The 18,041-nt window shown below is 34.8% G+C and overlaps 1 protein-coding gene across 5 annotated transcripts in view; it reads left to right on the forward strand.

Moving 5' to 3' along the window:
* OPA1 (OPA1 mitochondrial dynamin like GTPase) overlaps positions 1-18,041 on the forward strand; it is a 55,482-nt gene that overhangs the window by 6,274 nt on the left and 31,167 nt on the right. For 2 of the 5 annotated variants that reach the window (XM_063337811.1, XM_063337812.1), the window contains exons 5-19: positions 279-332; positions 975-1,042; positions 6,073-6,183; positions 9,013-9,066; positions 11,553-11,657; positions 12,639-12,725; positions 13,617-13,730; positions 14,044-14,124; positions 14,528-14,602; positions 14,930-15,001; positions 15,158-15,257; positions 15,796-15,926; positions 16,459-16,531; positions 16,623-16,695; positions 17,456-17,571. In XM_063337811.1, coding sequence (XP_063193881.1) covers positions 279-332; positions 975-1,042; positions 6,073-6,183; positions 9,013-9,066; positions 11,553-11,657; positions 12,639-12,725; positions 13,617-13,730; positions 14,044-14,124; positions 14,528-14,602; positions 14,930-15,001; positions 15,158-15,257; positions 15,796-15,926; positions 16,459-16,531; positions 16,623-16,695; positions 17,456-17,571 — 1,314 coding nt within the window. The remainder of the gene's footprint in view (positions 1-278; positions 333-974; positions 1,043-6,072; positions 6,184-9,012; positions 9,067-11,552; positions 11,658-12,638; positions 12,726-13,616; positions 13,731-14,043; positions 14,125-14,527; positions 14,603-14,929; positions 15,002-15,157; positions 15,258-15,795; positions 15,927-16,458; positions 16,532-16,622; positions 16,696-17,455; positions 17,572-18,041) is intronic. The other 3 variants (XM_063337814.1, XM_063337813.1, XM_063337815.1) reach the window with 3 other exon arrangements.

The raw sequence follows: 18,041 nt of genomic DNA on the forward strand, positions 1-18,041 counted from the left end.
AATAAAGTGCAAGGTTATTCCTATTATACAACTTAATAATCAAGATCAATAGTGACAAGTAGATTACAATCTCCTATGTATTTTGGCTGTTTAAAATTGTGGTGGTGCTGACTGGTATCGTGAAATGTCACCTATTATTTGTTATCATACTCACATGGGCATAGTTGCCATTTATGATTGTGTGGTCCTCCAAATGAGACAAAGATGCCTCATCTTTGTTTTGAATTTTGTTTTGTATTTATAATTTTTATTTCCCCTCTTCTGCTGATTTTTCACAGGTTACAATTTGGTTAGTGAAGTCTTAGGAGCTTCTGATCTACTTCTGTTGTTAGGTGTGTAAAAGCCCTTTTTACTGCCCTTAACCTGCCTCTTTAAAGCAAACTCTTCAAACACTACTATACTAAGAGGAGTGAATATCAACGTAAACACCACTATTTACAGCAATTTAATATTGAATTGCAAATACTTTCCAACTATTTTAAAAATACTTAGATCCTCCCCTGTGAGAATGAATAGATGAATGGTTGTTATTTCTCTGCCACAGTCCTTAGCAGATGCTTTTTATTTCAGGCATTTTACAGAAGCTTGTTTTGAAAACCTATGTTATTACAATAGGAAAGAATGTTTTTTTTTCTCGTTACAATAATACCAATGGAGTTTGTGTTATTCTTTCATGTTTATCAGAAATAATTAATTTTACAATGTTTTCAAAACTTTAATAGTCTAACTAAAGCCACCTACTCCCTTGCTATATAACTAATCTGAGCCACAAACTAGACATAAAATTTTCAGATAAGTTTTAAACTGAATTTCTTTTTCAGTTTCTTAAGGTGAATCTTTTTCTAATAGGAACTTCAAAGATTATTGAATTAATAATTCATAGGGGTTGAAACTTTAATTTTATAGTAGGTGTAGTTTGAGAATTTTTAAGTGCCTTTTGCGTGTGATAATGAGTTTCTGTAATTATGTCCTAGGTTCTCCAGGAGAAACAGCATTCAGAGCTACTGACCAAGGATATGACAATGACAAACAGTACAAGAAGGTAATTACTCTCTTGCAAAACTAAAAATGTCTTGACACCAGGTAATTTTTTTTTAGAACTAGCTTCAATAGCTAGTTGTAGGTGTTTATTTGAAGCAGCTTGAATAGAATTTATCATTGAAAATTACTTGAGTATGCATTGTTGTTTTTAATATAGAAACAGTACAATGATAACAAACATTTTGGTGTAAGGAAAATACAAAGCAGTCATAAAACATTTTAGGAATTGCATTCTTAAGAAAATTGGTTTGTAATAAGAATGTAATTTTAGGTATCTTGGGTGCCTTTGCAGTTTTTTAGGGACGTGTTCTCAGTGGCACTTGAGCTTATAACTTATTACTGAAGTTGATTTAGGCTGGTTATTTTCAAGCATTTTTGCTTGCAACCTCATTTCTGTTGATATTTTCACAGCTGTGATTCTTACTTAAGGATCTACCATAATAAAGACTTTCTGCCTTAGTAAAGAATTTCTGTTTCTTAAATAGTCTGTGTTTTTACTTTCTTTACATAGAAAAAGCATACATCACGCTTTTGTTACTATCATCTGGAAAAAAAGTTACTGTATTTTGATAACTAAAATTTTTAGCATGTTTTCCTTGAAGTAAAGATGGTAAAGTTTGATTTTTTTTTTTGTTTGTTTTCGTGAGTAGTAGATCGCATTTATATTAAATTCCTAAATTGTAATGTTGCTCATTCTTTAAAGGCTCTTCATTTTTCCTGTGTATATTTTTAAAAATTATTTTTAAAAATGTTAGGAAAATAATATATATTGGTGAATTTGTAAATTTTTATATATTTATTTTTACAACTGAAAGTTTCTGAACTATAATCAGGTCTTTTACATAAAATGCATTTCTGTATATGCAGGCATGTATACGTTTATTCTACATTAATTCTGCATGGCAATATATAGTGAAACCTGTACAAAGCTCACTTTTTATAACTGTTGTTTTCCCTTTAGAACAGTGATGGATTTCTAAATGAGAATTAAGTTAGCTTTTTGTTTCCCCTTTGTCAGCAAACTGTCTATATTTGTTGTTTTATTTTCTCTTAAGTGATTGCTTAGCACAGGTTTCACTGTTTAAAACAAAAAATACTTTACTATTGATTTGTGAAGAAGTGGCCATCTTAGTTTATTGTCTCTGATAAATAAATTAACAGATATTTTTTTTCTGAATACCAGTAATATCACTAATACTTATTATTCTGTTTTTTTCAGATGCAGTGACAACTGCATTTTTATGTTGCCAACAGAACTTTGGCTGTGGTACAGAAAATAACAGCCCATATTAAATCAATATGATTTAGAAAATTTAGTCTGGTGTACTAATGTTTGTTACTCCAATTATATCTGATATGTTACACTTAGAAAGTGTTGGTTTGCTAATTAATATGATCAATTTTGGTTGTAATATTTCAAAAGACACATGAATACCTAACAAAGCATAATCACTTAGTTTATTGGCAAGCAAAATTCATATTTTCAAGACAATGGGTTAGATGGCCTTTTTTTCATTCAATGCTTTCCACTGCCAACCAATACTAGTTTAAGAATTGTGATTGTATGGATGCAGAAGGTGCTGTAGCATGGTATTAAATGTGTCTGATGAGCTGTTTTTCTATGTTTCATTGTGGAAAAGATGAGTAACTGGCAAAGGAATGTACAAATTCCTCACTTGGAGGAAAATGCTGTAGAATTGTTACTGGGCATGCTCCTCCCATTTAGAGATGGGTCTCTAAAAACTTCCTGTGGAATGAGTAAGAAACCAGTTAGTTTGCAAGATAACTTTGAGAGAGTGAACGTTGTCCCAAACACCGAATCGGGCTGTACTGCTTCTTGCCAGCTAATGCATTCATCTTATATCTCTCATTTAATGCAAAAGGTACAATTTTTTGAAAAGAGAATGAAATGAAAATTACCTGAGTGTTCAGATAAGTAATTTAAATAAATGGAGTTTAAATATGTTTCTACTTGTATAAAATAAGAAATTTTATTCTTGGAGAAAGAGGAGAGAAGATATTTATAAAAGCTGTGGTGTAGTAAAATATTTTATTGTATTATATTTGTGAGACTAGGTCATGCTTGCACTTAAACCTTCTTAGAAGATTATCTTGCGCTATTGTCTGTCTCCAAAAAACTTTCCTGAAGAGTTTCATTTTCATATTAAAGCAAGCAAATTCCAATTTATAGTGGTTATAGCTGTGATGAAGTAGGTGTGAAAAATGTAACTCAAGTATTGATTTGGGGTTTAGAAGCCAGATAAATAAATAATTCAAAACTAACCACAGAGTCCTTTCTCTGCCTTTGGTAATTTGATAAAATCTCATGCCTTGAAGAACCTGACGTACCGTTAAGGATTTGGCAGTGCATAGACTGCCTCGCTTAGCCAGCACAGGGTCACCTTCAGTCCATGTATGAAACGGCACAGTAATTCTACAGCTCTTCACTGCAGCCACTGCGGGTTTCATTCTTTCTTGCAAGTTATGCAGTAAAGTTTCCATTATTTTGTCTCTTCTATTCATAGCACCATTATATTCCCAACTTAACTCCCAGTTTCATTTTATGGGGACTCTGGATTAAATTGTGGCATTTATTCAAATTCTTAGAAATTGATCTCTTTGCATTCCTTGTCATTTTCACCCCTCTACATCCCTTAGCATTTAATTATTTTTCCTGCAAGGACTTATTGCAGCTCAGCTTTTCCCATGAACAGTCACACTGAAATCAATGGGAAATAGTGGAAAGAGTCAAGACATGCAAAAAGGCAGGACTTCGGTTGTTCATGGAAATGGGATACAAATACTTTAGTCATGAGAAACTTTTAAATTAAAGAGAAAATCATACTCAAGTGAAGTACAGCATATTAATTTTTAATGTAAAATAATGTATTTTTAAAGCATATGCAGTAACAATGTCAGCACTTATTTTGCTTTTTTTTTATTTATTTTGAACCTAGATTCTCATGATGACTTTGCAGGATTTGTGCCACTGTGTTTGTCAACTAGTGTTACTCCCATTTACGTTGTTTCTTTGATAATGAAAATAATAATATAATGATTGTAAACAACCTGTTTTTTGAAATCCCATTAATTAAGGTTGATTTTTTCTAGATCAAATTATTTAAAGTAAATACAGTTTTATGCTGGAATGACTGATGATTTTTGTGGGGGTAGAAGCAGTGGTAGTGTCCAATGACGGAGAGATGGAAACATTTTTGTTCATGTCCTGGTTCATACCAGCCTGGGTGTTTGTGTGTATAGTTCTGTGCTCTTTAAGATTCTTGATTATTTTTTTACATTTTTTTTTTAATTCAAAATTGTAAAATAAGAAATAGAAAATAAAGAAAATAAGATTATAGACTGACATATACAAAGAAGAAAATGTTATTGAGAAGCCTTTTAAGTCACTGTAATTTTTACTTGAATATTTTATTAAATGGGGTAACTGTAGTTGAATTGGGCTTTTCATACTTTACTATGGAGTAAGGAGTCACATGGACCAGATGTCTTAGAAAGTAATTACACATTAAATAGTTAGATTTGGTGACTTCAAACATTTGTTACAGTTGCTGTTTAAATGCCAAAAGGCCTTCATGGCAGGTTTTGTTCATAGTTTTTTCTAGTATTTTCATGACCCATAGCGTAACATTTAAAGGAACTGTGTCAGGTCATATTGAGAGTTTTGTTGTTTGCAAAATGGCAAAATATTATTATTGTGTAGCCCTGAGGCTGTCTCTCCTTGCTGCTCTATAGAAGTGAAATCTTTTGTTTTGACTGAGTTTTTGGCACAGCTCTAATGCGTTTGCTAGTCTGGCAATATAGAAACATATTAAATCTTAAAGCGGTTCAGTAAAACACAAATGTGAAGATTTTTCTGTTCTTGAGATGTTATATAAATCACTATTTAACAAATGGTTATGTTTGGTCATTTGATTGTCTCTCTTCTTTTATCCATTCTCTCCTGTGTTGTTTATCCTTATGTGTACATGCCTGTGTGTGTATTTCACGCAACAAATGTATAACCTGATGGTAGATATCTTGAATTCTTACACTGACGTTCTATTTCAGAGTTTGATTCCTGAGAGTGCATTTTTGAAACCTTTCATTTCACTGAATGTTTTCTTAGAAGATGATGTATATTTTTTTTTAAAGAGCTTTATTTAAATAGTTCATTAATACTTTTGTCTACATTCTCTGAAATAAATTGTATATAAAGGTCCAGTAGATGCTGTCATAGTATCTCTAAAACCAGTTTTGAAAGACAGCTTACCATTACAAGAATATTTGGTGTGGAGGGAGAAAAGAAGAAAACAGCTTCATGGAAATGCTGAATAGGTAAAGGAATAAGCATGGAGTTGCAGGGATTTTGAAGTGATCAGGAAGGATTATGGCAGCATGAATTTAAGCTGCAGTGTGTTACAGAAGTGGAGAGGGGGCTTTTTCTTTCTTTATGCTCTAGAAACTGTTTTTCTTCTCCTAGCTTGAGAAAGTTAAGTAGCAGGCATAATCATCTTTCTATAAACTGTCTGCATTGCTGGGAATAAGAACAAAATGAGAACTTTTACAATACTGACACAGTTGAGCCTATTAGCTGTTGTGCCCAACTTGGTGTAGAGTATCCAAAACACTCTCTTTAAATATGTGCATGATTAAGTTGTAAAAAACTGATGATACTTAAGAACTTTCGGTATGAATAATTGAAATGAAATCGTGAAACTTTTAAGAGTATTTCAAAGCCAGGGTAGTCAAATTTTTTCAAGATTTAGATGCTTAGTTGAAGTTGAATATAATTATAAAACATAGCTAAATGTTTATTGTTTTGTTCTACCTGGATTTGCAAAATGCATGGTTTTGCTGGCTATATCCACTCCCAGCTAGCTAGCAAGTGATCTTGCTAATGAAATTTCACTTTTGTTTGAACTGACCCATTCATACCTGTTTTTCATCTATCTTTGTCGTGCCCTTTGGTTTAACTTTGTTCTCCTTACACCCCAAATTTTTCCTCTCCTTTCTATTATAAACTCACGGCAGGGCCTGCTTGGTGAACTCATTCTGTTACAACAACAAATCCAGCAGCACGAAGAGGAAGCACGCAGAGCCGCTGGCCAATATAACATGGGCTCTTCCCAGCAGAAGCGAAAGGTGATGGCTTAAGGGACAATATGTACTGTATCCACACTAATCAAATATTTCAGCCTTCTACGTTTGAGTTAGGAAAAAAATGTAACTAAATCATGGGCCAAAATAATTATTACAGCCAACTTCACTACAGATGTATAGTCCTGTTTCAGTTTAAGCAAGTTGCATTTAAAGCATGGTGTTAAAAGCAGAACAGGTACTTTGTGTCACTTGGAAATTGTATGTTCTCTGCCTCTATAAAAACTGTTATTTAAAGTTGATACATTAAAAATGCATTTAAGGAAAGTATGTGCATAAACATTGAGTGTTTTTACTGTTGCTTGCTTGCAGTAGCTTTTATCTTGTAAGAGTTTAGCTATTTACAAGCAATATGTCACTGGGAGCATTTTTTCCTACTTTATACTGTTACCAATCTGAAAATGACAGCAGCTCCTTAGAAACAATTTTGCGCAGACAATTAAATACTGCTGTTAATAGCAGTCTCTACTGTGTGTTCATCAAAGTTATTCCTTTGTCTGTTTTCCCTCTTAAAGTACAGTTTATACTGATACGCTGTGGTTATTGAACATCTGCACATCACTTTACTTAAATTAAGCTCTGATCATTTTATTCATTGTTATATGGCTGAGATGAATCGGAAATGCTTCCTAAATTGGGATATTTTAGTTGTCTAATCTGTTACAACCTGTAATTCTTAACCACATTGCTTTGTTGGCTGCTTCTCTATCCCCAAAAAAATCTTTCTTAGTAAACAGGAACCCTCGATTGAAAGTGGCCCTACAGTTTTCTTTTCTCATAACTCGTTATGGTGGCAAGGGGGAAAGGAGGAGGAATCTTGATGTATAAACCATGCTGAACTGGATTAAACAAATATTGATGTCCCTATGTAGAGACATTTTTAATAGTTGATTATTTTTTGTGAGTAGAAATCCTAGATTAGTCATGTATGACGGTTAGTACTTCAGATTATTATGACAGTTTTAGCTTTTATTGGCAACTTAAAAATTTTTAGCAATATTATGAATTACATGCCCAAAATGTCGTATGTACTAACGTTCAAAGCACTCCTGAACCAAATGCTGAAGCATATACGTTATTCTAAAGCTATTTATTTTTGTTATAACTTACCTAATTTTCCTTGTTAGAATTAATCATCTCATGCTAGATAATTCTTTGCTTCAGATCTTGCAAGGTGTGGCTGTGTGCAATAGTTTTGCTTACTGTGTTTAACATAAGTACACTGTACATCAAAGACAGTGCTCGCGTGGTTGGAAGGAATCTGTCTCTAAGTGTGCACTTCAGTGATGCGTTGGAGCCCCAGAAGTACTTTCAGGAACAGCTGAAGAGCAGAGTGGGAAAATGTTAACCGCTTTGAAAATCTACTGCACGTGGAAACACCATTTTCCTTTATTTTCTTGCTGCTTCTGACTCTCTGCATCATTCTTTTTGCCCTTCTATTTTTATTTTCACCTTGCGTCTCTGTGGTGTTTAAAGTGTGTGTATATGTAAATGTTTATTTACATATACCACCTCATGGCTGCACGCATCAAGTTGTCTTTGCGCTAAACTAACCCTGTTTCTTGTGCGCTTTTGGTTTCACTGAACTAATTAACAGAAATGAAAGGAAGTCAATTTACAGCACTCTTTGCTGTTTATGAATAAGAAAATAATTGGATATAGATGGAAGTGTCAGTTTGGATTGCTTTCTGTAAAGTGGAGGCACAATCATGTATACTCCAGGTTTAATAGCTAAATACTATCAATCACTATGAATAACTGGATTTCTTTCTTGTTTAATCTGTAACAACTGGTGTGAAATTATAGTAACTAAATTGATTTGTGTCTAAATGACAGCTGTCCTCTGCATGTTAGATAACATGTTCTTTCTGATATGAAGCTAACTGGAGTTGTAAATGTCACATGAGCTTTATTTAAATATTGAAATTTTTATCTATATAATTCTTTCAGTAATTGTTTTGATTATGATTTTTTCTAAATTTAATATTTATCAGTCAACCTTTAGATTTTATGTTCTCTCTAAATACTTCACATGAATCTGTATTGCACCATTTATGCTTTTGTCTTTGTGTTATTAAAAAGGGATTGATTTGAACAACTCTATTACATGTTAATGAACCTATTTTAAGAATATTGCACTAAGAATGGCTCTAATTGCCTGATCTTATTACATTTATGCCTTGAAATTCAAAATGTTTTGTATTATAATAGCCTAATTTTTCCAGTTTTAATGTAATTTAAATGACTTTAAAATAACCCTTCAAGACTGTCCTAACTACAATTTATACAGTTGTGCATGCATGTTTAGGATTATAATTCTGAAAAACAAATATGAAATAAAGATCCCCTTGAAGATTCAGAAATAGTGAATACCCACCTGAAAGTAGTTTCTGTAGCAAGCAGGTATTTTAGTGGTTGTATCCCATTAAGATTGTGATAATTCAGGAAACGGACATACGAGATCCTGAGAGTATGATCGCTAAAATTACATTTAGCGCAGTCACCAGAAAACACTGACACCATATTGAGTTTGCTTTTCCCTCAGCCCATTTTCCTAGTATTAAGTCTTGAAGGGTTAATTTCTGCATTTGCATGTACTGGAATTCAGACACTTTTTTGATGTGAGCCTCCTGTTGCAGATGGAACTTCCCATCAGCATTAAATCTCAAATGCTAATTGAAGAATTTTACTTGCTGTAAAATGCATGTAAAGTCAATTTTCTTCTGTGGAATGAAGCTTTCAGTTTGTGATTTGGTTACTTGCAGTGGATAAACTAAACAATGCGTTAGTAGCCATGGTTATTTTTCTTTGCAGGTTTCTGACAAAGAGAAGATTGATCAACTTCAAGAAGAACTTTTACGCACTCAGGTAACTTTTCTGAGTTACTCATGTCTTAAGTAGAGATTTATGGGCAGCAGGCTCAGATTTACTAGACAAAAGCACACCTGAAATATAACATATCTGCTAAAAATGCAGTGTTTTGCTCAATCTTTTGAGTTTATCAATACAGAGCTGACTGTGTTGGCACAGACCAAAGGTCAGTCTAGTCTACTCTTTCTCTGACAGTCACTGACAGAATGCAAGAGGGGAGTGTAAGAATAGGGCAAATATGTAATCATACTTTCCCAAAATATCTTCCTTGTCTTCAATGCTATGTATTCCTGAAATGTAAAGTTATCCCAAGAGTGTTACTTAAATACAATGGTGGTATTCCAATTTTTAACCTGTCACGCTAACTTTACTCCTAACATTCTACAGTTCTCTTTTATAACCTCAGTGCTACTAAATATATCTGTGATATCTTGTATGTTTAAATGGCACGTGTGTTGCAGAAAGGAAATGAGTTTACTTATGAAGGAGTTACAGTTACAATGCTAGAGTTGTATATAAGCCATGCGGTGTTAATCAAAATCTGTTCTGTGAAGCAATAAGCAGTTCTTTTATGATTGGACTATTTGGTATGAAAATTGCTATAGGCAGATTAAAAGCTTTTTCTCTGCCCTCTCTTTGGGATTTAAAAGAACATGTAATCCCTTTAAGAAGATGAAGAGGATGGCGCTGTTCAGAGGGATGTCTTTTAAAAAAAATCAAAAAGTGAAAATTTGAACAATAATGACAGCTATTGGTAGGATTTTCTTAATATGCCTTTCTAAAAAACATTGCTTCACAAAATCCAAGCCACTTTCAATTTCTGAATGTCTTCCATCTGGTCCAGTTGTTGTAATTTAATATAGTCTGAGAGAAGATGTGCTTTTGCAAGTGAAATCCTGTTTTCAGTATTTCTTGTTACTTCTTTTAAAGAGAAATCTGCTTCATTAGCTGGCAGAAGAGGAAAAGATATAAAGCAATCAGCTTTAGGATCACTGATTTTCAGACTGGCCTTTTAAAGAGTGCATGGCCTAACTTCAGAGGACCTAGGAGTTCAATAATAGACATTTGGAAAGTCCATTTTTTTTAATATGAATTTCTGTATGTAGTGAATACATACATTTTACTTTGTTCCCCTTACATAAAACTTATACTACAACCTGACAACGTTAAAATAGTAATAAGTCTTATCAAGGATGCAAGTATATATGAGCATACATTATTTAAGAATGAAGTCACAAAAATAAAATCATTTTTGTGTTCTATGAAATGTAATTGTGCATTCCGTAGCTAATTTAAGAATTTGCTGCATCAGCTCAACCGAGGAGCATTTACAGCCCTTCTAGGGTTATCTTTCATAAATACAGTGGGCAGATGCTTTACAAAGAAATATTTCATCCCTTAGGCAGTCCTTACAGAGCAGGAACCATCATTCCTCAGCTATATGACTTACAGTTCTTGTTTAGACAGCAATGCTTTTTCTTCCTAGATGTGTTGCCTTACCACAAACTTGTAAGGATTTCATATATTATACCTTAATGGGACTTTTCAGTGCAGATGTGGTACAAGGTGGGACTCCTTCCTGTTTCATTAATTGACTTGAACTTCACCAGATTTCATTCCAACAAAGTTTTAATCTCACTAATTAGCAAGGCAGAACTAGTTATTTTTAAGCTAGTCTTTTTTTAGGATTGATGCATATTAGTCCTATCAGTCATTACTTTGGTTTGCTTGGTTACTTACTTAAGTTAATATACGATTAATCTCTTGTTGTATGGGTAGGCTTCTAAATTGATTGGGTCTTTGGCTTAGCCACATTGTTTTGATACAGGGTTTTGTAACCTCTTTGTTTGCTAGTTTTGAAAGCATTTATTACTTAACTTTTTTTATAACAGCTTGAGGTTTGATTTTTTTTTTTTCTTTTTACTTAAAAGTACACTTGGGCCAAATACATTTTCACATCATAGAAAACAGTTTCCAGAGTAGGTATCAAAACTGTATTAATCTCTCATCTTTGGGAGACTATCATAATCTTCTAAACAGGACTGAGCTGGTACAGTTTTTGTTGAACTGAGGTTGTATATTGAAGAAAGGGTCTAAACTAGGCTTGCAAATTCACGTTTAAGCCCTGGGATCTTTTTGATTAAACAGCCAGTTCCCACTGACATTAATTTCTGTCTGACTGCATGTGTATAGCTCCTTTGAAAATGATGCGTGTTTAAGATGCTTAGAGATTGATTTATGTATGTCCAAATTTGAACATTGTGGTTTTAATAAAACTTTTGAAGCAAAGGTGTTGTGTTGCTGAAAAAAATTCTAACAGTCTTCTCTTTATGGTCTTGTATTTTTAATAAACGGTAGCTATCGCAAAGGTTCCTATATTTTTGAAACACTTGCCGGAGTGTATTTTTCATGTGTAAAACTTTGCTCATGTGAGTGTACTATTTCTGTAATTAAAAGAATATGTTTGTACCACTGTGTTGTAGCTCAAATACCAAAGAATGCTTGAGCGATTAGAGAAGGAGAACAAAGAATTAAGAAAACTGGTACTGCAAAGAGACGACAAGGGAATTCATCAGAGGAAGTTAAAGGTACTTAGGCGTTACAATCAGCATAGAAATATAATTATGCCATATTTTCCATGAAGCTATTGTAAATTGTATTTGTTTAATTCATATATGAACTTTTAACATTTGCTATAAGATATCTATGCTAATTTTTTGACGTTAAGGCTTTTATACATCCTTTTTTCTCTTTTTTTTTTTTTTAAACTATATAACTTCTGGAAATGGCTTCAGTTGAAGAGCACAAAGGGGTTACCAGGTCTAACTAAATAACTTGCCTAAGTCAGTGAGAAATGTGGATTGGGATTTTTGATGTAGCTTCACCCTATTTGCTAAGAAATATGCTTCCAGCTGCTCTTGCGCACATAGTCTGATATCTTTGTGCTTTGTCGTGGGTCTTACTGAGGTTGGTAGGAATATAGTTACGGGGTCAGGAAACAACTTTTCGTAGCCCTGTATATAAATTCAGGGAGACTGAACTAAGCATGCTTTTGCTTTTGTCTGCCAATATCCCGAGCGTTCTAAAAAAGGATGTTTTCTGCCTCTCTGTGTCGCTTGCTGACCAATATGGATCTTCCTCCTTCCTCTGGGAACTGGAAGATGAGGAGTTCTTATTTGTACAGAATGAGGTTGATAGCTCTATGCCCTTGTTAATGCTTACTGTTCACCAAGCTGAAAATGTAAGTGTAGATGTTTAACAGAAGAAATTCAGTTCAGCTCGGAAACTGTGAAGTCTGAGCGCTGTTATTCTCTTACTCTGTACATAAGAGCTCTCATTTTGCTCCTTCAGCAAGATGCATCTGCAGCTGTCACAGAAGGCAAGGGATGATACTGTACTTCATAAAACAGAGATCTGTGCTGCAGTATAGACATTTTAGGTTTCAAACCATCAGGAAAGAATGAACACACTTTTACAGATGAGTTTACAGAATATACAGATGAAGTAGTCTGAAACCCAGTCTTTGTTCTGTTAATTGCCTGATTTCTCTTTTTTTTTTTTTTTGGTAGAAATCCTTGATTGATATGTATTCTGAAGTACTTGACATCCTCTCTGATTATGATGCCAGTTATAACACTCAAGATCACCTACCTCGAGTAAGTAGATAAAAGATTCAAGGTTTTTTACTGAAACACCAGTCTTTATAATTGAATAGAACACGAGCTAGTGCTAGGCTATTGTCTTGTAACTCCAGGGGTTTTGTTTAAGACATGTTCTCCATTTTATATGCAAGAAGAGAATTTTGAGAATAACCAATGTAACGATGTTTAGTCTGTCTTGGCGCATAGCTAAAACCTTATCTAGATCCAGATATTTGCTGTGCTCAGCCTTTCATTTTCAATGGTTTCAGTGAGGGCATCCCAGCCTTCTCAGGGCTGTAAAATGAGTGTTGTTTCCCAGCGTGTACCAGCGGGGCTGAGAAGGTAAGGTGCCCTGGCTACCTCCCCACAGGAGTGCTACTGTGGAGAGGGAGCCTGCGAAGGGCTTCGGCTGTCTTGACTGCTGGTGGAGGGGAGAGCCGGGAATGCTTCCTGCTCTCACAACCCCCTGTAGCACTGGTGGCTTCTGTAGGAAGCCACCAATATGGGGAAATGACAGCAACTATGTCAGAACTCAGCCTTCTCCAGGCAGAAGCAGCATCTACCAGATGAGCAGTCTTTGGTATTTTGCCTGCTGAAAGGATTTTATACAAGGAGAGAAGAGCTGCCTGCCAGGAGAATGCCAAGCCCTTCCTCTCTTGGTTAGGTGGCCTGGCAGATGAGGCCTGTAGGGTGCTTTGTGCACTATGCCGTCTTAAGCACAAGTCAATTTTTTTGCGTGACTAAAAGTTATCATTTATTCAAGGATTCCATGTTTAAACCAATGCATTTCTCGTCAAACATAATACAGCCCATGTTGATACAGATCAACATCTTTTTAGTCAGCTCTTGTCTAAGCTTCCGAAATGTCCGGCTGAAAGCCAATGGCTGTTTAAACTTCCGTTTAAGGTGGTGGTGGTTGGAGATCAAAGCGCAGGAAAAACCAGTGTGTTAGAAATGATTGCCCAAGCCCGCATATTCCCTCGAGGGTCTGGGGAGATGATGACACGTTCCCCTGTTAAGGTAAGAAACATCATAATCTCTGAATCAGCATTTGCTATATTGTTCTCCCTCTGGTTATGCCATTAATAGAAGTATATTTGAACATTAATTTATAAAATGGCCTCTAAGCAAGTGAGTTGTTGCAGTCAATGACAAAATTTCTGCATATATACTGTCAGAATAGTAGTAGTTCCTATTATAAGTAGTAATGCACTAAATAAGCATTGCATATAGTTGTATGTTTGCAGTGCAAAGTAAGTATGTGCTATGTAATTCTCATGATTCTTTGTGTTAGATTTAACATACTTTTTCATATAAGGCTTTTACCGTTTAGGTAACCCTTAGTGAAGGTCCCCACCATGTGGCTTTATTCAAAGACAGCTCTCGGGAGTTTGATCTGACCAAGGAAGAGGATGTAAGTATAAAGAAGTGATTGGAAGTTAAGGTGACTTTTATTAATTCTCTGAAAAATTTTCTTTTTTTGTGAGCTGTTAGCCCCAGTTTCATTGGAGTGAAATATATTTAGTGGGGCAAGGCGTTATATTAGCTATTAAATTATCGCTTTAGTTTTGGCTGGCACTAAAGTGGATAAAATGTAGGAGAAGCTCTTGTGCCAAGACGTTTTTTTGGAGTATGCAGACGTCCGCAGGTAATCTGTCATTTAGTGCCCCATGTACCAGCTAGAATAATTCAACATGCATTTGAGGTAGGTAGTATTTATAAACATAGATCTTAATCCCTGAGGAAACTTTTTTACTTATATTGGTGACTTTTCTTCTACCACGATTATATTTGATATTTTGCTTTCCTCAAAACAGCTTGCAGCTTTGAGAAACGAAATAGAAATCAGAATGAGAAATAGTGTGAAGGAAGGGTGCACTGTTAGCACTGAGGTAAGATTTGTCAAATGTTTAGTGGCAAATGTCTGTACACATATCTTTTGAAGTATTCTTCAAATAGGAGACTGTGGTGAATCCAGTTTGTGTGTGCTTAATATTTTGCACAGTACAAAGTGTATTTGGACTGTTAAAATCAGTTTTATACCACAAATACATGCATATAAAATTGGACTTCCTATTTAAAATTACAGGCTGTTGGTGGTTTAATGTGTGCGTGTGTAAATATGTGTTTATATAATTTTATATATGTGTGTTTATAAATGTAATTACATACAAAGTAGGTGTGCGTATAAACCTTTTAATTTCAATTTTACTTCACAGACCATCTCCTTAAGTGTGAAAGGTCCTGGATTGCAGAGAATGGTATTGGTTGATTTACCTGGAGTCATTAGTGTACGTATACAATAAGAAAAAAAATTTAAAAAATAATCTTTAAGACCTGTAAGTGAGGTAGTGTTATTGGTGAGATCATTAGCTGTTGTTTTTATTTTTTACATCTTTCTGTTTTCTTTTTTCCTTTAAATGTATATCTTCATATACATATTAAAGACTGTGACATCAGGGATGGCTCCAGATACAAAGGAAACTATCTTTAGCATCAGCAAGGCCTACATGCAGAATCCTAATGCCATCATCCTTTGTATTCAAGGTAATAAGAGTTTAGATGGTTATCCAACGGGCAGGATTTTTTTATTCTTTATTTGTGATTCTTATGTTACTGTGGGAACTACCCTGATTGTGGGTTGTGGTTTGGTTTTTTTCATTTGTGGTAATTTGCATAGTGTACAAAACTGCATGCTGTGGAATATCTATTTAACAATTAATGCGCTTTTGCTATCTGTGGCAAAAAGCAACTTTTTGATAAGTGTTTTTATCATTAAAAAAATGTTGTTGATAATAAAACTCAAGATTTGTTCAGAAGTGTTTTTGGAGGCAGGAGACAATAATAGAGTTTAATATTTTGAGCAAGCTGGTATTTGTTCAAAACTTACACAACGACAACAAACTATTTTTTTATGATACTGGGAACAAAGCGAATTTTCACTCTGTACCCAAAAATTGAGTATAAGTGTAACTTTACTCATTTTAAGTGTACCATGAAACTTACTTGATGCCTACTATATCTTCAGTGCTGCATGTTAGATTATATAGTCCCTAAAATATAACTTTGGTTTTGTTTATTTTAGATGGATCAGTGGACGCAGAACGCAGTATTGTCACAGACTTAGTCAGCCAAATGGATCCCCAAGGAAAAAGAACAATTTTTGTGTTGACTAAAGTTGATCTTGCTGAGAAAAATGTGGCTAGCCCAAACAGGGTGAGTTGAAACTATTTTTCTCATATTGTGATCCTAAATTCACACATGGAAAAATATTTGAGATATTGACAGAAATATTGGACCTCACCTATCTGTTCTAGATGGTTTTGAGCACTTATTTCTGTATTCAGTGTGATTTTTATTTTTTTTTTTTTTGAGTGGTGGTTGTTTTAATCTCAGGATTTGCTTTTAGTGGTGAGCTACGTGACTTCAGTCACAGCTTGGCTACAGCTTGCTCTAATACTGGTTCCTTTCATGCAGGTGCCTGAGCAAGTTCTACTTCCTGAGAAGGCTTTAGGATATTCTGGGATAGGCTTTTTCACTTTATTTTGTATTTTGTTATGTTATGCCTTTTTTTTTAATGCCTTTTTTTTTTTCCTTTTAAATATCAGTAGAACTCAGTCCCATGACAGACTGCTTCTTATAGTAGTCTACGCATAGATGAAGCTAGATCTGGCTTTAAAACTGTGCTGAAGGAAAGAATGTCTCTGTGCAAAGTTAACCACATCTTTTTAATCCCTTATTCTTGTAGATCCAGCAAATAATTGAAGGCAAACTCTTTCCAATGAAAGCTTTGGGTTATTTTGCAGTTGTTACTGGAAAAGGTAAAGAGAGCTCTGGCTCTGCTTATCTTCTCCTTGATAGCAGAGAAAACTGTCTAAATGGAACTGTTGCAGCACTCTTTTCTTTCTCCAGGAAACAGCAGTGAAAGCATTGAATCTATTAAAGAATATGAAGAGGAATTTTTTCAAAATTCAAAGCTGTTAAAGTATGTTGCTATTTATTCCTTTTACTAAAATGAGCCTGTGTTGGTAAATGCTAGCAACAGTTTTTCGTGTTGAACTTAAAAAGGGTCACAGTGTGGAAACACTATTTAAGGTTTAATCTGTTTAAATAAAGTGTCTTGATGAGGTGATTAAGTTAGCCTGGTTTCCTAATGCTTGCTGTAACTCAGTGGAGAGACAGGCATCTTCAGGCAGCGATTGATTCTGCTGCAGTTCTGAGCCTCTCTTCAGAGGTTTCTGTGTCTCTCCATCGGCTTTAGAAAGAACTAAATTCCCAGCCTATGTCTAACCACTTGATACAGCTGGGATGAGTGGTTCAAGCCCAAGTAAGAGTTGTAGTGCCTCTAAATAGCAGTCATCTTGGTGTGACAAAAATGTTGTATTCAAAAAGTTAGCGTGTGTGTTCTGCTGGAAGTTCATTGAGCAGAGTTTTGCTCACAGGCTTGTATGTCTCAGGACAGTAAGCTACATGGTCTTTGGTGCTGCAGTACCTGCACTGCAACCTCTAGAATACAAATTTATTTGTGGTGGGTTTTTTTGGGCTTGGGGTTGTGTTTTCCCCCTTGCTTTGGTGATTATCTGTTATTGAAATTTTGGAGGAGGAGACCAGAATTTGGGTTAGGTGCGCATTGATATGTTACTCTCTGCTATAAAAAGCAAAGCTTTATTATTGTGAGGAGAAAATGGGGGCCAGAAAGCATGGGTATGCATAGAAGGATTTCCTCTAGCTATCTTTCTGTACAGGACATGTATGCTGAAGGCACACCAGGTAACAACAAAGAACTTAAGTCTTGCTGTGTCAGATTGCTTTTGGAAGATGGTGAGAGAGTCTGTAGAGCAGCAAGCAGATGCTTTTAAAGGTAAACATCTTTTCAAAAACCAGGTGAAATGGCAACTTGCTGTTAAACCGTTAGTTCTTCCACAAACCTACAATACTGTTTTGCCAGCATGCTTGGGTAATTGTGGTTTATATGATCATCATTTCTCATCTATTGGTAATTGCCCCAGTTAATTTGTACAAAAGCACATAAAAAAATAACTCACGGTATGAAGGACCCACTTGCTCTAAAAACCAAAGGAGTAAATACGTACAGAGGAAAAAATTCAGGCTTTTTTATGTGCAAAACACAATTCTTCCAATGGATTCAGATGTTGTTTAAAATAGCTTCCTATATAAAGGTACCATCTGATCAGCCAGGGCAGGACTGACTTCTACAGAGCTGGATGTTGAACGGCTCTCTTTCCACTACATTTTTCAATGCATGAATGTGCAGATATAATATCTAAGCATAGACAGCAAAAAAACTTTGCTCATTTGCAGAGGCCTTAA

This window comes from Chroicocephalus ridibundus, chromosome 6 (assembly GCF_963924245.1).
Source record: "Chroicocephalus ridibundus chromosome 6, bChrRid1.1, whole genome shotgun sequence".
NCBI lineage: Eukaryota > Metazoa > Chordata > Aves > Charadriiformes > Laridae > Chroicocephalus > Chroicocephalus ridibundus.